Source organism: Harpia harpyja, chromosome 1 (assembly GCF_026419915.1).
Source record: "Harpia harpyja isolate bHarHar1 chromosome 1, bHarHar1 primary haplotype, whole genome shotgun sequence".
In the NCBI taxonomy this organism is placed as follows: Eukaryota; Metazoa; Chordata; class Aves; order Accipitriformes; family Accipitridae; genus Harpia; species Harpia harpyja.
The window spans coordinates 92,772,345-92,797,684 of record NC_068940.1 but is presented as its reverse complement, the minus strand read 5'-3'; the positions used below and the strand labels follow the sequence as shown (position 1 = coordinate 92,797,684).

At 36.9% G+C, this 25,340-nt stretch overlaps 1 protein-coding gene across 12 annotated transcripts in view; it reads left to right on the top strand.

Moving 5' to 3' along the window:
- The window catches only part of ARHGAP12 (Rho GTPase activating protein 12), a 103,794-nt gene that overhangs the window by 68,081 nt on the left and 10,373 nt on the right, over positions 1-25,340 (top strand). For 6 of the 12 annotated variants that reach the window (XM_052805717.1, XM_052805800.1, XM_052805773.1 and 3 more), the window contains 8 exons: positions 6,472-6,597; positions 10,208-10,282; positions 13,091-13,152; positions 14,776-14,857; positions 16,843-16,965; positions 21,816-21,920; positions 22,270-22,368; positions 24,984-25,086. In XM_052805717.1, coding sequence (XP_052661677.1) covers positions 6,472-6,597; positions 10,208-10,282; positions 13,091-13,152; positions 14,776-14,857; positions 16,843-16,965; positions 21,816-21,920; positions 22,270-22,368; positions 24,984-25,086 — 775 coding nt within the window. The remainder of the gene's footprint in view (positions 1-6,471; positions 6,598-10,207; positions 10,283-13,090; positions 13,153-14,775; positions 14,858-16,842; positions 16,966-21,815; positions 21,921-22,269; positions 22,369-24,983; positions 25,087-25,340) is intronic. The other 6 variants (XM_052805808.1, XM_052805791.1, XM_052805764.1 and 3 more) reach the window with 3 other exon arrangements.

Genomic DNA, 25,340 nt, shown 5'->3' with positions numbered 1-25,340 from the left:
GTAGACTGCAGAACTGCTTTGAAGAAAAATAATCTATATTGAAAACTCTCATGAATGGTGAGAGAAAACTGTAAAAAGACTTCAGCATTGTAACTCTTGCTTAAATGAAAATTAAGTTCCTGGGAAAAAACCCTACTCTGGGTCAGTTTTTTCCAAAATTTGTTGTGAAATAAAGTGATGGCATAGCATGGTCATGTAGTGCTGCTAAACCAGAAAAAGAGGAAAATCCTTTTGTTAGATGGTTCTTAATAATCTGGACTTCATTAGAACTAGATATCATCTGAAGGTTTCTGGGAATAGCACATTAGCTGAGCTAATGCTATAACATTAAAAATCTTCACTGTTACAGCATTAACTGTAAATGTGAACATGCTTGGGAATAACGCTTCCAGTATTCTTGTCTGTGTGTTAAAAATTGTGAGGGTATATGTTGGGGAGGAAGGGCAGTTACAAAACAAATTACTTCAGGCAGTCTCATAGAAAGCCCTCCAGTCATGTATATTTGAATAACATCTAGGAATAGCTGAATGCCTCTGGTTAAAAATGACATCTTGGGTGGAGTAGCTTTGACAACTGCTGAAAGGTCTATTAAGGCTCATGATGACTGTGACCCAGCTTTTTGCAGTGGAAAAGAAGAACATGCTGAATTATTCTTTAAAATGGATAATAATCTTTAACCATAATTTGTACTACATCTTGCAAAAGACTTTGAGTTTTCTCCTATGCCTATGCATTCTGCTGCATTCAGTTGTTGGTTCTTGCCAATTATTAAAAAAAAAAAACCCAAACCAAAAAAAACCCCCACCCCCCCCCCCCCCAGCAAATAAAAGTTCATTCCTGTGTAGATCACTGTGATAAAAATGTTTATTTCCTGTGTAGTGAATGAATAATATCTAAATTGTGTTGAAAAAGGCTACAAACCTATTCCAGAAACCTAGTTTTCTAATACGAGTTTTATAATTTAAGCAAATGAGAAATCATTTGTATTAAGTGGGGAAAAAAGTTAACTTCATCTCAGGAATAAGAACTCTATAACTTCTAAAGTTTAAAAAAGGTAATCTATCAAAATGACAAAAAAGTGAGGAAAACTATGTAATAAATAATGAATAAGGAGCTCAAAGGGGAAGTAGAGAGGACAACCTAATAAGAATTAGAGATTAACGGTGTCTCAAATTTTCAAAATGTGTTCTTAGGCTGATATCTAGCATAACAGCATGATGCTTGGCCATCCTCTGACTGAGCTCTCTGATCCAAGAGTAGACTTTGAAAGAAAATGTGTATACTATAAGCCTCTGGAGTGAACTCATAGTTTTGGTGTTAATATTTACAGACTGTGATATTGCAGTTGCGCTTTCTCTTCTCAGAAGTTCCTGCAGCATTAGCTGCCCTTGCTGTATCCACAGAGGATGTGCTAGGTGGAGGAGCTTCATTTTTGGCAGTCTTAATAGACCAGCAGTCTGTTAATTTACTCTCTGTGCACTGTCAACGTTGGGCCTCAATTCCGATACTGAGGTGAATGATTTTTCCTGCTGGAGACCTGAATGCTGTCAAACAAAGCATGCTATCTGAAAAATTACAATCAAACACGATGCAGGCAGTATCAGGAAGATATCATGCAATCAAATGGTGAAAGAAAATAAAGATGAGAACATGTAAATAGGGCCTGGTTGTCTTATGGTAAATTTGTCTTGTTCTGAGCTGTGCTACTCGATTTGAGGTAAAATACTTTGTGTGTTGGCATTCATATCTACTGTAAGTCAATGCACTAAACAGTATCATTAGCAGTAGTGAATCATCTTCATATTCTCGTCATAAAATTTGGGATTGCTTGGCAAAAGTTGAGATAGTCTCAGCTGATGTGAGGATCTAGATGTTTTTTAAGGACAAAAGTGCAAGTGATATGACAAACCTGAGATATGTATGTGTGTATTTGTACCCAAGAGGCCTGGTCTGGTCTTCCTCATTTGTCCTGGTGTTTGGTGGTTCCCACCCTCTTCCCCTCCTTCCAAGTAAGATGAGGAGGGGGTGGAAAGTGCCCCCAGCTTTTGCTTGGGCAAGCAGCAGGACCTGTGGCAATCAGTGCTGACTTGGAGCAGTCTTAGTGATTTCAGTGAGGGTTTGGTGAGGCAATGGATGTCCAAGGCAGCAAAGTGAATAAAGTGGGTTATCCAGAGGTGTCTTTCAGTCACTTGTACATTTGAGATAGAACTGCTTGTCCCAGCGGCCTCCTCGTTTTGTGTAGGTTCTGTTCCTTCAGTGCGGCTGGTGCCTCCAACTGCTGCCACCCAGGCATCCTATGGCAGAGAGTGAGGAATCATCTTTCCTAGAGAAAGAAAGGGAACGAGGTCCTTAAGAAGACAAAAATGATTTTTTTTTAATGTAGGTTTAAGAAGAATGTGTTACTGATTTAGCTGAGAAGAAAAGCAAAAGCTGTAACATAGGTGTTATGTCTGTTGCAGCACCAAAAAAGTTTATTCAAAGCCAATGACAGTAGTAGCACTAAAGAGTGGTTTTGTTCTGAGGCAACATTTAAAATTTTTTTAAAAAAATCTTCGATTTCAGACAGTCTGTTGGAACAACTACAAATAACATGGTAGAGTACATAAGGTGCTAAAGGGCACTAGGATATCAGAATATTTTTAAATGCTGCTGGTTTGATCTCTGATTGCAAGAAGGTAGAGTAAAACGCTTAACTTTGGGTCTTTACTAACTCTCATTGTTTGTTGCTTCCCACTCTTTTCTCCCTTCAACCACCCAGTTCCTTTCATCTGGCTGAGGATGTTAACGCAAACCAAGAAAAATTGTTTTTCTGTTTCTTAAAGCTGACAGATCTGTGTCATCCCCATAAAAATGGGGACAACTGCTACAAATAACTCAGAGGTGTTACATTTATTTCAGTCACAATTAGGCTAGGATAGAGCCTTGAGCCATGCCACGTATCAGGTTAAAATGAAATACAAATCACTTGGCCAGTTGAGAGGGTTAGGAAATTTTATACTGAGGCAAAGAAAGATTTTAAGTAGCTGATGAAGGCATTGAACAAATTCAGCAGTGAATGTAACCCTATGTGACCTAAATTTACACTACTGGTGTCCTTACCCTACGCCAAAAGCTGTTACAAGAAGTCTGGGTTACTTGGTGCACGCAGTCAGAGTATGAGCAACTTGCTCATGTCCTCCCTTTGTGATAGGAGGTGCTCCCAATGAAATGGGGAACAAACCTAGGTGATGTGCTGGAGGGGTTAATGTAATGGGATAAATTTGAGTTTGTGGAGGATTTTCAAGGAGCAGTAGTGTGTATATTTGGAGTTGTGTGATACATTATCAAAAGCTTTAGAATTAAGAAAATAACATCGCACCCTAAGAAGATGCTATTAAGGCATGTGGTGTAGCAGAGATCGTCCTACCAGGCAATGTGTAGTCTTGAATGGGCCAGTTTTATTGCAATGTACAGCCCTTGCCAGATATCAGTCTTCAAGATTACACCAAGGCTTAGGCATAGAAAGCCTGCTTAGAGTTGTATAAAAATAAGATTTTGCATGAGGCAAGGAGAGTCCAGCCTAGTTGCTTATTGTGGCTGATAAACAGTGGAAATATCATTGTAAAAGCTTGTAGGAGAGGCAACAGCTCTGCAGGTAGGAGTCCTATAGAGTGTCAGTAAGTGAATTTGACCTGAAACGGTTCTGCAAGGCTTTTTGAACTAAGAAGCTTGGGTGGGGGGAGACCAAAAAGTAGCAGGGGTGGTGTCATCTGACTTGGCTAGGCTACTAGCTCTGGCTACTTCTCTCTAGCCAGTGGACTCTACCTGATCTAGAGGATGGCTAGTTCAGCAGAGTCTGAAACAGTATCTGTATCTCACTGTGATTCTCTTTGGAGGTCACAGATCAATCCATTTATTTTAGAAGTGGAGGCTTGTCTTGAGCCCAGAAATACATAAGCTTTGTCTTTTTTACCCTTAGTAGTGTGTTCTACTAGTTGTAATGAATAAAACAAACAAAACCAAAAAAAAACCCCAACCCTCCCCAGCAAACCACCAAAAAAACCTGTAAACACCCGAGTGAAAAATGTTTACTTGACACCTCTATTGTGACAAAATGGGGCAAAAATGTCAAATGTTCCCATTAGAGACTTGCCAGTTTACTAACGCTGCTTGTATTACCAATGCAAATTATTTAAGCTGCTAATATGCATATAGATCAGTGTTCCTGAGTTGTTACCAGTGTTTTGTTTAATGAACTCCATATACTGTTGTTTTGCTTGTTAATTGTTTTGTAAAACTAGAATTTCATATTACTTTACAGGTCCTTTCTCCTTCAAGATGGAGGTTGTCTGTTAGATAAGTTTAACTCCTGATGGCTTGTGATGGTATCAAAGGCACCTTTTAAATGTAGATCACCTACAGATCATATTCTAACTCTTAACATAGACTTAAATTCAAGATAAATTACTTGAAGTCTTTGACTGCTTAAACTTAAATTCCTCAAGTTACTCAAATGGAAAGTGCATGGAGGATTTCCATAGATAATACTCACCAGTGTCACTGAATTGTAAATCTATTTCTGAAATAAACAATTCTGTTTCGTACCAAGAAATATGTTTGAATTGCCCACTTAAATGAGTTAGAACTGCTGCAAGGAATGCTGTTTCTGGCAACCTTCTTCAATTTAGACATAGTTTCGCTGAAAATTTAGGTTTTAGTTGTGGTATGGGTGGGCAATTTTGCTGCATATTGATTATCTTGCTGCCGCAGTTTTGAGTTGTAGGAACATCTGCAGAGTGGATATTCCCATCACAAGAAAGTAAGCTAGTATTAGATTCCTTGCAGCATGAATGATGGTTCAGCTTTTGTTTTAACAAGGGGACAAACTGAGAGTTCCTTAAACCTCACCACTGTAAAGCAGCAGTTGTCGTGTGAGTGTAAATGTGCTGAACCCAGTACAAAGTCAGTGCAATCTTGAAAGTGAATTTCTGCAGTGACAACAAATACACTTCTCTCTGTATGTGAACTACCAAATTTTATCCTCAGTAGTGCAAGATCCATTCACCTGGGAGTATTTTACTACTCTTGTGGATATTGAAATAATCTAATGAAACACTAAGTTATTTAACTTTTAAGCATCTATTGACTTATTGGAGCATTAACTCTATTCATAGTAAAATACAAAGCTAACACATGGTGTCTGCCATGGCAGTAGTAATGCTGGTTCTTTATTTGGGCAATAAATGTAACTGCATTATGCAATTTAGCTTAAACTTAGCTTTTATGTTATTTAGGTTAAACCTTGTCATGCTTCATTGGAATGTGTAGGTGTAGTTATTCTGTCTTTGAAGACCTGAGGCTCTGAGCTTACAGTAGGAATTGGTAGCAAAACTATAGAATTCAGTGTGCTTGCAAAGATTATTGCTTTAGCCTTTTTAAATAAAAAGGACACTTGACTTTCCTTTGTTACTTCTTACCCAGTGGATTCTAGCCCTTTACGTGACTCCACAAATGCTGCCTTATTTTTCTTTCTACATGCAGACTTCAGTCTTCTGATGTGGAATAGAAAGAATGAGATTTTTAATGATTTAAAAACCCCATATGTTGATGTTGTCGTTTCTTGTTTGTATTTTCGGTATTAAACTTTGTTTGAAATATTTTTATAATTCTTTATAATGCTACCTTAGTGTTGGTGGTGATGATTTAAAATGGCAGGTAAGTATGCTGCAATGCTGAGATCTAATTAAATGCTGGGTCCTTCTCATGACCTTCACATTTTCTTAGCCCGTACATCTTTGGATGCCATTGAGTTATTAGAAAACCTATGTTATGATAAATTCATTCTCTCCTTGGCTATTACAGCTCTGCTGAGTCTTAAAATTATTTCCTGCTAAAGATTTCTTTTCTGTGCTTATGTACATTCCACACCAGCAAATCCTTTTATAAGTAATTTAATGTGATTATTTTGAAAAAGCAAGTCCTCACCCTCCTGTCTCCTCTCCTAGGCATCCCAAACCATTTGGGTTAAAGAGAATCTTATCCAGGCAATCATAACTCTCAATCTAAATACCTTACTGCAGGACAATAGGGTTTTCCTTTTCTTACACAAGAGCTGGACAGGTGGTATAGTACTGTCAGTGCGATATGAAGAGTGAATGTTTACATCTTGTATTTATTCTAATTCCTTGGTGGCTCTCAATATGCTGGTTGGTTGCAAAACCAGCAGTAAGCTGTTGCACAAGAAATCAAATATCTGTCTGCCAATGGAGAGCATTGTCACAATAGGCCAGTCTTAGTTACTGCCTCGGAGAGGACTACAGCAAAAAGGACAGTTCTGAAGACTAAACGCAGAATAAAACCAAGGCTATTTTCACGCCCTTGGATGTTATCAGGAATCTGAAAGCTTGCACTGTTAAGGTGTACGAGTGGTATGTCCAAGTCTTGTTTGCATGAATTAGATTCTACTTATAGTTTGATTTTTCTCTTCTTTAGTATAATGCTTCACCACAGCAGCAGAGAGATATAATAAAGAGTAGGAGTCTGGACAGGAGGCTACAAGAACCAATAGTTTTAACAAAATGGAGGCACAGCACAATTGTGTTGGACACCAATGATAAGGTAGGAGCAAGTTAAACAGCATGCTGGAATACCAACTATTTCTGATGTGTGAAGTATTTGATCTAACAAATGAGTATGCATAAATTACTGAAATATCATTTTTCTTATCTTCTGTTGTATCATTGTGTATAACACTCAGCGAAACCAAGGGCTGTTTGGTAACTTTACTACTGTTATTTTGTGAGTAGTAGTTCTTTTCTTGTTATCTTTGAAGTATTTTAACTAGTGTTAGTTCAGGGTTTGGCGTGTACAGCCATTTCACTTATAATTGGGAATCTCCCAATTCAGTTTAGGCTATGGAGTGTAATTAGGGTATGAATTCAAGAATTATGGATGTGGATGAGGTTCTCATGTAAGGTGTAGTGATGTTTCACGCCCAAATGTTTTTAGCTGTAGGAAACACCAAGTAGGAATACACTTGAAAGATTTCAGATGAATAACTGAAATACAGAATTGAAATAAAATAAAAGTTGCACTTGCTAAAGTAAAAACTATGACTTCAAGATGTAAATAGTAGATTTTATATAGTGGATTTATCCCTTTAATGGCTGTTCCATTGATCTCCACTGTAATATGTCAAGGAAAGACAAAAAGCTGTGTGTGGTTACAGCAGGGTTGTTATCTTGTTATTGAAGGACAGAGGACAGTACTGAAAGTGCTGAAATGCTGGGCTTTGATCCTGTCCAGAGCTGAGCTGGGTGTTTAGTCTGAACAGAGCTGCAGGTCAGTAACAACAAAAGCTGTTTTCTGCCTGTTCTTAGGGCATGTTCTTGATGGTCTGTTTTGGACTGTACAGTAACAGATGCTGTTTAGGCCAACAAGGAGACACAGCCTCTCCCTTGCTCTCCCTCTGCCTGTCTCTCTTTGGGTTGATTTTTGTCCCAGCCGTTTCTGCTTGTGCTGCCGGCGGGTGAGGAGAGTTGATGTGAGCTGGGCGGGGAGAACTGAAGGGTGTTGTAGGGTGGTGACTTGCTGGTTTCTGTAACTTTGCAGCAGTCCATCCCAAGATCCATGGAAACTGAAATACTTTGTAATGCTGAAATCTTAGCACAGACTACTGAGAATGAGATACCAGGAAACGGCATTGTAAGCTCCCTTTTTCTAAAGATACAAGGAAAAATGAAATGAATGTAGGTTTGGAAGTATGGAGAAAAGCCTGTAAGTGGGTCTGTGTAATTGCATATGTTAAAGACAAACTTAAATGGACAAAACACAGTAGTTGTAATGAAAATGGATCTGCTGCCCAGAATGTTACTTGCTTGACCTTTTGTTTCTTGTATGTTTTAATGGCTTTCCTCGTTGAAATGGTGTATAGGAGGGTGGGTTGTCATGAGTTGACTTAGTTCCTCAGGGTAGGATTTATTGGATTTGATGTTAAGCTTTTGAGCTGTCAGTTTAGAATATATCATAAGTGGTGCTGAGGGGGCAGTGGACCATGCTTGGCTGGAAACCTTGCACCTGTACACATTAGTTTAGCCTGAGCGATTCTGGGGTCCCTCTACTGCTCCTTTCCCCTCCCAACTCCTTCTTACGCATCCTTCTGTACTGAATGTGTTGTGGCACTGCAAGAGAGAGAGCCTAGACGGAGTCCTAATAAATCAAAGCTGAGTGGACACTTCTAGCCTCATGTGCAATTTACGCTTCACAGGTATGAACAATTCTGTTGGAGATAGCTTAAAGTTTTGGCCTCACTTTTAAAGGAAGACTTATCTTTTTATTTTTTTGGTGTAAGATTTACTTATGTTTTGGAACAACCTCTATGTAGTGCTGCACTGAATGAAGAAGCTCATGTAGAACATTGAATACATGGGCTGTTTACTTTTCTTCAAGACCCAATGTTCAAATACCAAGACCTTAAACCTAGTGAAGCAAACATGAAAGTGTACAAATGCCTAGTGTGATAACCAAAAGAAACTATATATGAGCCACATTTGTAAAGTCTAAGTCAGTAACTTAAAGTTCCTTTAACAGCTTCAAAAGATGCAGCATGCATTTTTTAATGGTAAGGAGACTATGTAGCTCATATAAAGCACAATGTTAATGCTTGGAGAAAATTAAAAATGTGTAGTGGAGCAATAAACTAGTGTTTTGTGGAAAGAAAATTTGTTTACTGCATTGATGTACCCATTTTATTACCACTGGCAGGTACACCGTTATGTATTCTGCTTTAAATTAGTATGTGGAAAGGGAATAGTTCATGACCATAAATACTGGATTTCTTGTTTCAGAGTTGCTTAGCGTGTGAAAGCTATCTCAAATTCAGAATGAAATAGAAAAACAACTGGTATTTGTCTGGATAGGCACATCAACCCCAAGTTAGCTTTTTAGCCAACTCCTAGGGAAGCTATTTTCTTTTTGTTTTCCTTATTTGTTTTTCCTGGAAAAGCAACACAACTCAATTCTGTGAAAATAGGCCAGTCAAAAGAGTGCTGGAAATGTGTCAGTGAAAGTATGGGTTGCCATGGCTGATGAGAATTTGATGATACCAAATGTACTTGTTAACTGTTTATTGGCTGTAGCACGTATCTGTATGTAGTCATCAGCTAAAAAATTTGATAAGCAGAGGAAAAAATACCTTCCTGGGAGGGACAACATTGACTTCCTGAATTTTGAACATATCCTCCGCCCTGCCCCAACATCTGAAAATATGGAGCATTTAGGCTGTTCTTAGGATTGCTAATATTGTCTGTTACTATGCTACTAAAAGAACTAGTGGGCCACTTCTGTAGGTAGATTTACAAGTGAATTTTTAAGCATGGGTATGCGGAGCGTTATGTAATGCAGGAAAAGCAAACTGAATTTGGGAAAGGTATCAAGGGGATTAAAAAGAGGGAGGGGGAGAAAAGTGCTAACAGTAACAGAGAACAAATGATGTTTTTCTTCTGTTTGAAATTCTTCACCAGATTTTTAAGCAGTGTATTTGTGCAAAGCAATCATTACATCAGAGGAAACGCACATGCCTTTTTTTGTTCCAGATGGGCAATTTTTCTAGTTTTCAGAGATTTACTACTCTCTTTTGGTCCATAGTTAATGTCTAGTTTAAAACAAAAACCTGAATCTCTAGAAATTTTCAGTGCTTGATTATAAGGAAATTAATGATCATGACTCACAAAAATTAATAGAGTTGGTATATGATTTTCTACATGTATAACAATTTATTGTATTAATTTTATATTTACTAACCACACAGAGGCATAATCTGTTCTTTAAAATCTTGGTAATTATATATGGTGCCCTGTAATAAGTTAGTATTATAAATGTGCTTCATAATTTGATAGCAATGTCATACAAAAAAAAATCTGTCCCTCAATAAGGATGAAAGCTTTGCTTTAAGCTGATACTGTATGTATTAACATTTTTTTTTCAAATGGATACGTGCTAATTAACCCAGTTTGAGTGTTGTCTGTAAATCTTGTAAGAACACTGTTTAGTAAGCAGGTTTATAATATAACTATCTGAGAATATAATGAATGCTTTAAAAAAAGTACTTTTTTTTTGGTAATGTGCGAGTGTGCAGAGAGAGAGAGAGAGAAAATATCTTTAGGGGTAAAAAAAATTACAAGAATTATAAGAAAGGTAATAACTTATGTTGCCTATTTGAATTTTATAGGAATCATCAACTGCTTCTAAGGCCAGTTTTCCTGAAAATGAGTCCTCTCCTTCTTCACCAAAGCATCAAGCCACAGTCAGTATGCAAAGTATTTAAATAGATAAGTAGATGTTGTAGAAACTGGGCTATTCATGATTAGAGAATTGAGGGTAAGCCTGCTTGTTATTGAGAAAAATAATGGGATAAAACTATTAAGAAGGCATTACATTTTAAAAGGAATGCATTGTATCCAACTGTGCTTTCAGAAAAAAGGTAAATGTCTTTGGTTTAAATACAGCTTGGCAATAGAAGATTAAGTTAAAAATTCACAATGGAATAAAGTTATGTCAAATTATGTAGAATTTGGTTTACTTCCTCCAACAGTCATGTCTTCTCACTTAGCAACTTGGAAGGTAAAAACAGAAACAAACGCCCCCCTCTCTGCAGAATCTCTCACTGTCAGTAGTCAGTAATAGTTTGTAGTATTTCATATCTTTATTTTTTACTTGTCTTTTCAAGGAGACTGAAACACATAGAGGACCTGACATAAATAAACTATGTCTTCTTGATTTAGTAGAGTAACTACTGGGAAGAAAACTTAAGCTTGTTAAACTTGTTATGAATGTTTAACAGATTTTTTTTGCTTCAGTTTATACTTTAAATGTGATCATTGCTTTCTAAACAGTGGGAAATAATTCGAAAAATGAAGCTTTTATCTTTTTTTTTAAATTTTGGAAATGTACTACAGTAGCATTGAAATATGTGTCTTGATCAATTTTAGCAGCCCTTTAGTAGGTAGCTCAGGGCATCAAAGGCACAACTTCTCCTATTTCATTCTTACTCTGCACACAGAGGAATGGTTCTCTGGCTTATTCATGCTAATCCATTCTTACAACTCTTCAAACAGTTTTCCACAATAAAATAAACATTGTTTATTAAGCAAGCATAGTTGATAGCCTTACACACAAGCAATTATTGCTGCATGTATTCTAATTTCTTTAAATATGGCTCAAACTTTGCATTATTAAAATTGTATTTTGTAGAAGAGCTCACTGCTGCTTTAGATAAATGCAGCTTATTTTTTTATATTTCTTTAGCTGTCCCCTGAGATTTAAATATTAGAAAGCAAGCTGGTGAATTTTTGTGTGTTTTGGCCCTTAACTTGCTTTCCACTTCCTTTTCCCCAATTACATTAATTTTCCCATTAGTACCCCCTAGTGTTGCTGCAAAGTAGGGCATTACGATGCTTTGTCTGAATAATTCTTTGGAGCATTCCCACCGGTTCCTCCATGAGTAATTTATTAAAACCATAATTTATTTGAGAAAGTAGGCATGGGTTGCTCAGTCACTGTGAAAGATGGTGACAGGCTGTTCTACTTACTAAAGCCAAAGGTTTGTTACAAGGGTGCAATGCATAGGACTGTTAGTGGTGGTCTGCGTGGATCACAAATAAAGAGATCTAAGGAATGGGCTATTTTTTTTTTTTTGGGGGGGGGGGGGAGCAGGGAAGTGACTCATTTTTTTCTATTGAATGTATCAGTTTTGGAAAATAATGTATATATCACTGGCTTGGGAAAACATTCCAGCACAATGGAGAGATTAAACTGAGTAAGAGTAGCAGTTACCATTGGACTGAAATAACATCTGAACCACCAGCTATACACTATCATCTTTGAAAACATGTCTTTTTTTCTATTTTATGTGCTGTGCTTGAAACATGCAGGTAGAATTTTTAAGGTTCATGAAAAACAGATCTATGTCTTTGGTAAGAGTGTTGTCACAGTATCCCAGCAAAAAATTTCTGTTTGATACTGTGTTTTGCAGTTATGGTCCACTTAAATTTGAGATTTAGAGGAGAATGCTGAAGAGAATATATCTTCTATTTTGATTGGATCTAGAATTGAGGACATTTTTCGTTATGATAAAACTAATTTGGATCCTTTCCCTAGTTGATTGTTTCAACTAATAGCTTAGTTCTTAAATTAGGAACTGTTACAAGCTGATATTGAAAAGGAATTAATTTTAAAAAAATAATTTAACATTTCTTTAGCACCATTCATTGGTAGGACAAGGACAGGAGAAAATGATAGAATTTGTTACTCATATTGAGAGTCACAAATGGTATAAATCAATGGTTTTCCTTTTTATCTCAGAATGTTTTTTTCAAACATTCCTTTATATTTTATTATTTTTGTATAGAAACTAGAAATGTTCACTCTAAATATTTGAAACGTGCAAATACACTTCTTGTTCAGCAGTGTGTTTTCCACCATTTACTGACTGATCTCCAAATTTGTCCAGAGGCATACCAATATAAATGATTTTCATCAGCAAGACAGAACTAAGTAGTTTAAAATTCTAATATTTTGCTTGGGGATAGGAAAAAATAGGACATCAAAGAAATGTTTCACTCATCTGTTTTTTTGAAATGAATATGTTAATATTCTTATGCATTTCAACCATGTTGTATTAAAATATGCAATTATGTTAAAATAACTTGGAAGAATTTTGTCAGAGTTTAGGCTGGCTGTTTGTCATCCATCTCCTTTTTTCGTAAAGAACACAAACACAAATGTGCTATTACACAAATTATTATAAATTTATGTTTAAAATTTCTACTGTCTAGTACCACAAATGATTTAGTTTGGCTTGTCCGAAAAACATAGGCCTTGAAGAAGGAAAGCTTTTTACCCTCTGAATGGTAATGAGTACTTTCCCAGAGGAATTTTGATTTTGTTGATCTCTGCTTATTTAAATATACTTAAGACAGTTTCTTGAAGTTATAACATGGGGAAAGATGACTGATTGCCAGAAATGGATTATTTGGGGGATTGAATTCAGTGCTGTGATGGCAATAGAAGCAGATTTTCTTTTATATTTCTTCTGTCTTACTCTATCTTACAGGGTCAAGAGAAGTATGGGTTGTTGAATGTGACAAAAATTACAGAAAATGGGAAAAAAGTTCGGTAAGTCTTGGACTTCTAGAAGTACATGTGCATAAGCGTCTGTGTAAGGTATCTGACTTTTATATTGGAACAGCATACTGGGTGTTGCAATTTCTTACTTTCTGTCTGATTTTGCCTTAGAGGTTTTCCTGTAGGACATAGTGTTTCCTTATTGCGAAGTATGTGTTTCTCCCAGTGTGCTAAAGGTAACAGACTTCAGAGAGCCAGAGGCTCGTGTATGCCAGGGGTCCACACAGGGCAGTGATTTCGTGGAAGTGTACTGATGAGAGACAGCTTTTAAAAATGGAATTGATGTATTTATTTAAGAGAAAACCTGTATAGGTTATAGCCTGTCTTGTTTCTTGGATAGAATCGGTGTAAGAGGGGCTTTCAGACTTTCACTTCATCTCCTTTAATTTCCAAGGAGTGTACATGTCATGTGCTCCCTAATTCTTCCTTCACTTTGCTTGTGAAGGGTTTGAAGCAGAATGTACCACCCAATGTTGGTCTCCCTGGAGGAGACGAATGACCTCATTTCTAACTACTCTTTTCTGCCTCACAGGCAGGCATTTACATTATAAATCATAATGTATAATCAAGTAATGCTGTCTAACTTACATTTCTGGTGTTTTGCTAAGAGTCAGTGTTAAATACTGCGTAAGTGTGGCACATCTTCAGATTTAATTTAGGTTTACTTTTTACTTTTTTTAACTTTTTAAAATTTAATCTTTTAGGTCTAATACTGTGTTATATCTAGCTCAGTGTTTCCCAGATTTTTGATATATGAAGCATGCTTTTCCTGAAGATTAAATAGTCAGCACCCAGCTGATATTCCAGAGCCACCCTGACCTAGTACAGTGCAGCTTGGCAGCATATATGACCCCCGCTTTGGTTCCTTAGAGCTGTTCCTAAGAGCTTGGTAGGAAAGAGTGGACAGTGGCTCATGTAAGCTGCTACTGGCACAATATACTCTCACCATTTATGTTGCATCTGTTGGAATCATTGATCTGGATTACTGTACAGGAAGAGGCAACGTGGCCATCCTATCACTTTAAGAGCTGTTGAATAATAATTCATGTTTGAGCAATGGGAATAGATTGTCAGGGCTTGTCAAGAGTTTTATTTTTTTTTAACCTCAGGAAGATGGGTACCCAGGCATAAAAGCAAATAGACAGCTGGAACAACTCATTTGTTCTTTTTCTGCATTTTTTAGATGTGTAGCAAATATTTTATTGCCAATATAAATGAGCTTATTACATAAACGTGAGACGCTTGCATCCCAGTTAGATGTGATCAATCAGTTTCAGAATTATGCAGTACTTTGACATAATCTACTAAGTAAACAGTAGGCTGAGTATTCCAGATTAGCCCCTTTGAAATTATAATTGTATGGTGTTTCTCCTGGTGAACTGCTTTCGCTACTAATTAGCTTTCTTTGATTTAGTCTTTGATGGTCAGGCTGGGACTGTTAACATATGTTCCCTTCTACAAATATGATAGCAATTAAGACTTACTGATGGCACTAATGACCGTATATATAGTTAAGTATATTAACATACAGGTCAGCTGGGCAACAATGATAGACAGCTTAAATATCTACTTTCAAAGTCAATTTATCCTATGTTTGTTTACAAATATTTACAGAAAGAATTGGATGTCATCATGGGCAGTGTTACAAGGTTCATCACTGCTGTTCACTAAAACCCAAGGAAGTGGAACTGGCTGGGTAAGCTCAGGAACAACCCCCACCCTCATATAAGTGTTAATCACAAAGCACAATATATTAAAGCCTTCTTATTTGTAGGGCTTAAATACTGATATGCATGCATAATTTAGAAAAGATAAATGTGTGTAAGTTAGCAGGAAAGTAGTTTAATGTAACAATTATGATGTAGAATGAGAAGAAATCCAGTTCTACTTTCTTATATTTCAGAAACATTTTATATGTGATAAGTAAGAAACTGATAAAGAGGTATTCAGGTGCCCTGTAAGCTTGAAATTTTTGTTCCAGGCCAAATATTTTTGTGTTCCTTACTAACGTGTTTGTCTAAACAAACTGTTTGTTTTACCATTCTTGGTTATTTTTTTCATAAACTTCAGGTAATTTTGAATGTGATACACGTAATAAAGAAAATAGTCTGAAACTTGGCTTGTTGTGTTGGACTATTTGAATAATGTAGTATTGTTGTCTTATTTAGTCTTTGCCTTGCTGGATTCCATATTTTGTTTTAAATCTGCATAGTGCATGACAAATATTTGTATCTATTTTGATGTCTGCTGAAGACTTAAAGAGAAACATCACACCGAAGATGATGAAGATTATTCAATTTTTATATCACCTCTAGTTTATTAGTACTATAATTAAATTGGCTATATTTATCCAGCTGCATTCCTACATTAATAGGTATAGAAATGGTTCTTTATCTACAGCTTGCTTACCTACTTTTGGAGATCTGACATTAAACTCTGTGGATTTCCTATAATAACTAAAGAGAGGTCAGATTCAGTATTTGTTATTCCAGTGTATTATCATGCAAATTCCAGCAAAATTGCATCTTACAGATATATGCTATCTTGCTTCTCTTTGCTGATCTTTCTACTTGGCTTACTTTCTCCTGCTGTGCTTCTTTTTGGGTAGTGAATTGGTATTGACTATTCTAAAACATTAAGTTCATTTCAGAGCTGTAAACATCATCCTTTTTGCCCTTCTGTTGCTGTAGAAGGGGTGGTTGGAAAAAAATGGGTGAGGATGGATGTATAACATTTGGGGTAGAAGAGAATGGGAAAAGTGAAGTTGGGCAAGTTAGTCAAGCAGAAGGAAAAGAGAAGGGAAGGAAAAAGAATAGAAATTAAAGGCATGAGATAAGGTAAATTACGCTGTCTGGTAGGAATTGGACTTGGTGACTCCTGCAATTTACTTTTATAGTAAAGGATCCAAAAAGTACTTTAGTTTTACAGGTATAAATATGCATGTCTGGAAAGTATAACTTTTCGCCTCAGTAACTAATCAAGTTCCAAAGTCTCAATTACAGCTACTAATACTCCAAATGTAGCTGTAGTTCAAAAACCACATTATTTTAACTATACAGTGATATCATTAAAAGACACAGTGCTAAACTAAGATACTGTTTATGAATGTATGATACAGTTATGAATGAATGTGTGTCTAAATGAATTATCCATAAAAGGTAATCATGCAACTCTGCTTATTGCTTAGGGATACTAGTGTAAGTTATGTTACACTTTCCAAATACAGTCATTAGGAAAAAAAAAAAGTTGAGTATGTGTACTGTCAAGTATTGGAGTAAGGTCAGCAAAATAAGTATCAACAGTATGAACAGAATAAAGTGAAGCTGGAAATATTGAGAGAAGCTCTTTCAAGGACTTTGTGTTGTATACCTGCATACGTGAGGTTGGCTTTGTAAATATGTAATTAAATATTCAGCACACACTCTTTTTGCTTTCTGTGTAGGAAGTTTTTTTGGGGGGTGTTAAAAATTCCACCTCCCTTCTCAAACTTTGATCTATGTCACTATTTTAATAAGGTGAAGTCAAGTCTTAACAGTTTGACATAAAATAAGAATTACATTTCTTCTTCATCTTAGGAGAAGAATATATGTTTAGCATTTGTCTAGTGATTGATATAACCATATTTTTTTTTTTGTGCATTGTTTTGTGACTTCATCAATTTTCTTCCTTTTTCTCATCAAGTCATTTTGCCAAGGGGGCTCAATTCCTGAGCTCTTGCTCTCGCTGCTTTCTTCTTGGAAAAATGCTCTCAGTCGTCGACCTGCTGTCACCTATGTAAACTCTGACCAAGTTTCAGCTATCACTGTATGTGTTCTTGTTGCATGCCTCTTGTCACTGTAAGGCTATTTACCACTAATCTTGAAAGTAAATCTGAATTTTCCCAAGGTTTAAGTTTTGTCACTTCATATAACACCTTGTGTATCCTGTTTGCTGTTTTCTGAAAGTCATCCAAGATGTGAATTAACACAAGTGATTGCAATAATCCTGTAATTGTTCTAATGGAAGGAAGTAGAAAGAGTATCTGGTTCATCAGTGCCAGAATTATAATCCCAAATTTGCCTACTGTTTGAACCAGTAGTGTCTTGACTAATAAACAGCATGATATGGTGGTCAGTTTTTTAACAGATATTTTATGTCTAATTCTTTCTAACATAACTAATTTAGGATGTTTGAAAGGTGCCTATGATGCCTTTGATACAATGATGTACATGTTATTGGTTAATTCTAGCTATAATTGGAATACCCCAAAAATGTAAATGTTATGCATAAAAAGCTGAAAGGAAAAGAGATCAAGGATGTTCTGGCTATATGCCACATACAGAAAGCTGATGTAAATTTGTAGGACTCCATATATAATTTAAGCATCTGTAGTTAGTCATGTTTTGAAGTGTAGATGCCAAGCATAGAAGTGCTGCTTATGAGAAACTGATAAAATGTTGGTAGCTGATATGGTAGCTTGTTGCTCAAGGTGGATGAGGAGGAATTTTTAATGATACTAGTGTTAGAAGAAACAAACAGGCTTGACTGGTTGTATAATTGGTTTTTAATATTGCTTTCTCAGCACTCTTATCAAAGTAAAGCTTTCATGGAAAAAATCATATGCTGACAACATTAAAAGCAATGTTTCAATAATTTGACTTCTTGACGATTTGAAAGTGTCAGTGATGTTTAAAACTATTTTGGTATCTTGACTTGTATTTCCTGAAGAGTGGAGAGCGAGCTATGTATTTTGAGATCATTTAAGATTCCTGAGACTTCTAGAATGACCCTTTTGATGACCAGTCCTTTGATTTTTTTTTTTTTTTTTTTTTTTCCCTGTCGTGGGGAGTACCTGTAGGCTTGTTCAGTTAACCTTGTGCTAAAAATGATGCAAATGATGCTTTTTCTTTGTCAAATTCATTGCTATGTATGTGGAAGCCTGGAACAGATAATTTGTACGCAGTTTGGTATCCTTTAAAATGCTACTTTCTATAAGGAAATCTGGAGTTTTTAATTTGTCTTTTCACAGAAATTTAAATTTTCAACTGTTGGAAGAAGGTGTCTCTCAACTTTTGGCGTGAATGGGTTGTAATAGCTATTGCCAAATTTTAGCAATGGGGCTTCAAAGAATACAGCAACTGATGGCTGCTTGGAAGGATTCATCTGTCAGCCTTCTATAATAGGCACATGTCCTCAGTGTCAAGTACAGTGGTGGTAAACTTCTCAAACATCAAGGAAATAAATGCTCTTCAAGGTTCATCTGGGCAAACTCTTGTTTATGGTGTTACACCACTGTTTAGAGCCAAGGATGTTGTATGTATATTGCTACAGTTCATTAGTGTTGCACAGCTGATTATATGGGGGCTCAGATGATTATCGTGAAAACTATTTGGAAGGCAAACACAACTATCAGTCTGGTTTCAAAAAAACTTCCACCATTTTGCTATGACATTAAAGAATATCTTTTATATTTTTCTTTTTTTTGTTAAAGCTGTAAGTTCTGAAGCTTACCTACCAGCCACAAAGGAGCATCTGTCTCCTCAGCTCTATTTCTGCAGTCCGTCTGCGGGTGAGGAGGACTTGAAATTAAAACGTTCTACCTGACTCTGATTAGAAACAGAATTACGAGAATGGCAGGTGTCATTTGTACATCCAAAGTCTTCCCACAAATAACACCCAGTTCTGTTTCCAAAGAATGCTGGAATATATCACAGTACAGACTGTGTGGCTTGTCCTGTGGAGGCTTCCAGGAGTTGGAGAAAACTCCTGAAAAGACTGAAAAGCACTTCTATTTATTAGTGTCAGCACATGTCAAGGCAGTCCTTAAACTACACAACATCTACTCTACAGCACCCCCACCCCCTGCCCCCTTCTTTCCAAAAAGTGGAAGTTATTTCTGCCATATAACTACCATAAGCACATCTCATGACTATGCTTTTTTTTCCTAGAAAGTGACTCTAGGACAGCTTCATATCTAGGACAGCTGGCAGCACCATGTATAGACCTCTCCCTCTTTGTCTTGCACTGCTGCCCTTTCCAAACTTCCTAGATGGCTCAAAAGAGAAATCCAGTAAGAAAAAGGTGCTGCTCGGTAAGGGTTGAATTTAACCCTACTAGTGCTGACTTGGTAGCGCACTCTGTTTTGAGAAAGCAGACTATGTTTAGGTGGCAGCAGATGCTAAAGAGAAAGGTTTTCTTTTTACTGCTCTCAACAGAACCTGCTTGCTTCAGGAGGGTTCGATTGCCTTTAGCTAACCTTTGTATGCAGGGCATCTGAGCAGCCTTGTACAGGATTTGCTCCCGGAAGCTTTCAAGAAGGGAAATGGCTGTTGGCATCTTGTTTTCATACACCCAGGAGCAGAAAAGAACCTTGACAGGAAAGCTCATAGGAGAGCCTGCATGGTAAACTTAAAATTTCCTTGAATAAAGAAATAAAGTTTGTGATGAGTATATAATATGTTGGTATATCAGAGGAGCTTTGCAGAGAGGCTGGATTATTTGCATAGGTTTCCCCATCCTTGGATCTCACACAGCAGTTTGGGCACTGCTTGTGTGAACGAGTGGGGGAAGACTTCTTTTTTCCCCCTCTGAGAAATTTAGCTTCTAGTTTTCAGGTTGTTCTGTGCTTCTCTGAAATGCTGAAGGGAGTCAGGTCAAGAAGATGGGTAGAGTGCAAAGGTGTTTTGAGGTAGTACTGCAGTCTGTCAGGTGGGGAGTTCAGCAAGGTGATGTATTAGAGGGCTTTCCTTCTGGTAAAAACAGCAGTCACTGTTACATTTTTGTTGTTGTTGTTTGTTGATTTCACCTGTAGCAGGTCATCTCCTGTGCTCCTCAGCATCATCTGGGTGGTGTTTTTAACGAATTCCCCCCAATCCTGCAGAGGGCTTTGGCACGAGTCTGCTGCTCTCTCCAGTGCCAAACTCTATAAATTGATTTCCACCCCAACACAGAGCAAGATTGATCTAGGCTGTCAGGAATTGTGTGGCTGGGACACTTTGGTTGTATGTGAAGCAGTTATGTGAATCTCTCTTAAATAGGCAGCTGCTGCGTAGCTGCCCACAACTGCAAGAGCCATAATGGCCCAGAGATTGTTCCTGTGGACTCCACTGCCAAGCTGGGCCTCTCTCAAAACCTCTACTGTAATTAATAAGAAATGTTCTTGGATGTATCTGAGAATTAAGTTAGAAAGCAGAAGGGATTTTTTGTTGTTGGTTTTTTTCCCAAGTGCTAATTGGCATTTGGTAAATTAGAAATATTCCCCTATTCTGATATTTCACGGGCAAAATAAAGAAGTTAAGATGCTACTTTCCATTCAACACTTAATTGCCCTTAGGACTCAAGGCAGGGAGATTTTCCAGTGGTAAACAGCCTTTCTAAAACATGATTAGCATTAATTAACATCTATGCTGGGAATTTAATCAGAAGCAGCAGATTAGTTGTGTTTTCTGTACTGTTTTTTCTCCCCTTGGATATGGCTGTTCTTGTACAGGCTAGAAACTTGTGTTCGCAGCAAGGAGCTCGTCGTGGGGCTTACGTCCCCCAGAGCTGTCACACGAACAGCATTTGCACATCAAAGACTTTTTAAAGAAATAGAACAGAACCTTTCTGATGGATCAGATGCTGCAAGGTTCCCCTAGAACTAACTCTACAGCATTCAATTTCTGTGCTACAACCAAGTGACTTGCAGCTTTCCCTGTTCCATGTTTTACTTACTTTACTCACAATTAGAGCTCTTTGTTTGTATGGGTCACTGAACTGGTTTCCTTGAGGAATGATATTTCAAAGCTATGTGGTGTAGGTTGAAACCCCAGTAAAAGTACTTTATTTAAAAAAATTGTGACACCTAGTATAAATGTAAATGTAGTAGGTAAAAATAGCTCCCTGATGTTTTCCTCTGAATTGTTTGCAGGGTTACTTGTGGGTTAAATGCCTTTTTTTATCACTTTGATTATTTGCTGTTTGTTTAGTAGATAGACAGTGAAATTGAGTTCTGTTTACTTGCTAGTATATGCTCTAGTATTGCAGTAGAAGCACTACAGAAAAATATGAAATAATGTGAAAAGCATTGTTTGAAATATGTATTTATATCTATATATCTCTCTCTATATCTCTCTCACGAAAATGTGAAAACTGAAAGTGCTCTTTCAGTGCAGGAGGGATGTGATTCCTATCTAGCAAAACTACTATTTCTGGTTTGATTTTTGGTTTTATATACAACCATTGATTAACTGACAGAATGTGGTGGTTTGTGGGGGGGGGGTTTGGTGTTGTTTTGTTGTTGTTGTTGTTCAATTACTTATTAGCCAGTTTTGTTTAAAGCTTGGGACTATCTTTACTAAAATCAAGCTACAATCAAATGTTGTATGGAATTCTACCATTTGTTATAGGAAAAAAAGCTCAGCTGGAATCTGGTTGGCATTTAAAGTTATGGAATTTTAAGGGCTTTAAGCTGAGCAGCTTTTAATAGTCATTCTTGAAGGGTGTTTTGTGTGTGGTTTTTGTTTGGGTTTTGTTTTCCTGGTATCATGCCTGTTGATTTGTGGCAAAGTACTGTATTTGGGTTAAGTTGTATAGACTCTAAATAATGTGTATTATATTTAGAGGATTGCAAGACTGTGTACCTGTTAGGAGTTTGTTTGTTTTTAAGTTTGTCATCATTGTTCCTTTTTTTCCAGAAGTTTGGTGTCAATCAGTCTAAGCCAGAATTTACAGTGGATCTCAAAGGGGCGTTGATTGACTGGGCCTCAAAGGACAAATCCAGCAAAAAGAATGTTATTGAGGTGAATTATTATATTTAAATGCAGAATTATATGTACTTTAATTAATGACTTAAGAAATTTTCTCTAAACTTAAAATAAAAACTTTGAGTTTTTTACATTTCTTACTGCTCAAATGTAGATGTATCTTAGTACCTGCAAGAAATGCCTATTTTTAATATGTCTGTATGGGATATGCTTTTAAATTTTAAGCAGACTGTTATTTACTGTTTTCATTAGTAAGTGTTCTTGAGTGGCTACATATTATCTAAAAGTTATGCCAGGGAGAAGTTTAATTAGATTTAGGTAATTTCACTTTTAAATTCCCGTGTGTTTATCAATTCTGATGATATCTGTTTTTATTTCTTTAAAGCTAAAAACCCGCCAAGGAACTGAGCTCTTAATTCAATCTGATAATGACAGCTTTATTAACGAATGGTATAAAGTTCTTAACTATACCATCAACAATCAGGTATGTGTTTGAATTGTGAAGGCTCTGTTTTCAAGGTAATGTTATTTAGTAAAATAATTGATGCAACAACTCCTAGTGCTTCACATACATCTTCATTTCCTGATTGTGGGCAGGAGGTTGAGTATATGGCAGTTCCTGGTGGTGACATGTGAAATATAATTAATAGTGGCAAAGGAATAAGGATGGTCCACTGGATTAAGAACCAGGAGATGTGGGCTGACCTCCAGCTCAGAAATGAGCTTCCTTCTGTGGCCAAATATTTTTTCTGTCTTGGTGACCTAAAAGGTTCTGATAGAGTGGGAGTAAAGGGGGGAGGACAGCCAAGGGATTGCTTCATGACATACATTAATCAGCATTTGATACTGCTATTCACTTAAGGCTGTACTAAAGTACCAATTAAAAGCCCTGGCAAAATACTGTATTATCTCTTCTTACCAGACAGCATAATGCCAACTATTTAATCACAGAAAAGTGATCAAGCATTTCCTCTTGATATTGCCAAACAAGATTTACCATCTTTGAATTCAGAAGAAGTTGGAGGAGATCTTGGAGAAAATACTCCTCTCCTATCAAGTTGACTTCATGTGTTCTTAATTTTTATAGTTACAGGCCTGGCTGCTACCCATAAGCTGCATTTATGTTGCTTTCGATGTCAGTCAGTGGCCTTCATTTCTCCTAGCTCTAATAGTGTTTTCCACATATGGGTGTTTTCTGCACAAACACAGCAGGCTAATATGAATGGTTTAATTTCTTCCTGAGTGCTCGTGGTTTAGGCTCCTAATCTTCTGCTCTCTCCTGGTGTGAAAATGTCATGACTCTTAAAAACCAGGCAAGGCAGTCACTTGGTGATACCCATCTCCTGTTTGCCCCATGTAATGCAACTGAGGCCACTTCTTCCCTGCTTAAATATAAAGGAAGGTGGAAAGGCTGACATATGCTGAGATGAGAGCGAGGTATTACGTGTTAGGTTGAGGAGGTGGGTGGTGGAATAGGGAGAGTTTATCATCGCTCAGGAGGAAATGGTGATGTATTACTGCTGGGAGCTGAGACACCTAAGATTCCAAGGGAAAAGTTAAAGTAGGTTATTAGACTACCTGATAATTTGGAGCACTGAACCTTTGGGTACAAAAATCCATCAGATCTGAAGCAAACTTTTAATTTTGGGAACTTTATGGTAGTAGTAGCTGTGGATCTCTTTCCCAGGACAGGCGCTAGTTCTAGTGTGACGAGATCTTCCTCAAAAGAAGGTACAAATGAGATTCTGGTCTCTCTGCTCCTTCACGCTGCTATTGTGGCAATATGCTGTACAAGAGGAATAGCTATCTGCGAAGGATGTGGCTGCTCTTTTTTATGTACAGAGATTTCCAAGTTACTAGATTAGACTTGTTCCATAATACAAACTAGATTGCAGGTGACTTTTTTTTTTCCAAAGCAGTTAATGGTTTTAAAACTTACCAATCCTAAAAAGCTTTGAGGCCTCTTGAAGAGAGCACTGTCTAAATGGTCTCAGTGGCAGAGGGATCCTTAGTGGCGACATTAATTGGGCAGTTGAATATATTGATCTTTGATGTGTAAAAAGGCTATCCAAAGCTTTTGAAAAGCCACAAGGAATGAGGGTGTTTAACATCTACCCTTCAAGTTAAAGTGCAACTTAGTCGGTGAAGTCGTGCTTCTGCTTGTTCAGTGCTCTGGAGTGCGCAACTTTGCCTTATTTTTAAAATGTCTTTCCTTGTAACAAAAGACACTTTACAGTCAGATTTTTGTAACTGCGTAGAAGTCAAGTTCACTTCAGTAGAAGTGAAGCTGCAAATATGTGGTTTTGGAAGGGAGTATGTTGCACTGAGACCAGAGGAAGTTTCTTTTCCTATTTTCTGATATGTCTGCAATCATGGGTGTAGCATAGGTATGAGGCTGCAGGTGGGCAGCTTAACAGACTCTGGTATCTGCCTCCACAGCTACAACATGATCTATGTTTTCACTTGACTGTGTTTAATGAGAATATGCTGAGAGCGCAATAACACAGGGCAAGAATTTTAGGTGCTGGTACATTTACTTTTTCAGAGTGAATTCAGTGTATGTTTTGACAGTGGTGAAATTTTCCAACTGGTAGTTCTGTTTTCTATTAAGAAAATTTTAATTACAGAGATCAGAAGTAGGGTAAATGCTCTAGAACTGTTTTTTAGACTCTTTCAAGCAGGTGCTTCTGTAGCAGACCATGAAATAGCTGATGTTTGTCTACTGGATTTAAAAAAACAAACAACCCCCCCCCACCCCCCCCAAAAAAAAAAAACCAAACCCCAACAACCAACATTTCTGTTGGTTGATGTAATGAAGTGTTTTCATGAAAGGCTGGTTTTACTTTGTTCAGTGTCCAGCAAAACTTTCTTTATTGGGTCTTGTGATCAAATAGTGTTTCTCGAAGTTATTCACTCTGACAGTGAGAATGGTATCATCTCTGAAGATACTTGGAGCATCTAGAGTTCAGGAAAGAACCAACTGAATATTATTATAGGGAAAAAAATATATATTGTAGAACTGTCTACAGGAAATGTGTTTGTTCATGCTATATTCTATGAGTTGTCAAACTGATCACTGTATCTTCTTAAATCTAATAGGTAGTAGAGTCTGATGAAGCATTAGAAGATGATGTACCAGATTCCCCTGGGGTGGAAAAACAAGACAAAGAGAAAGAGAATAAAGACTCTAAGAAACTTCGTTGTGAGTTGAAAATTTTCCATTAATTGATTTTAGCAATGCCAATTCTTATTTTTTGCATCGTCAGTATTATGTGTAAATAGAGAAGAATTCGAAAAGACAGCTAGAAATGAAACTATTCAAGTTTGGAAACAGGCTTTTGTATAGTTCATTCTACATCTTGGTGCCAGTTAGTAGATTTTTCTTCCATGTTTTATTAATCATACTTAAAAAAAAAAAAAAAAAAGAAAGAAAAAAAGTACCAAATGTCTTTAGCT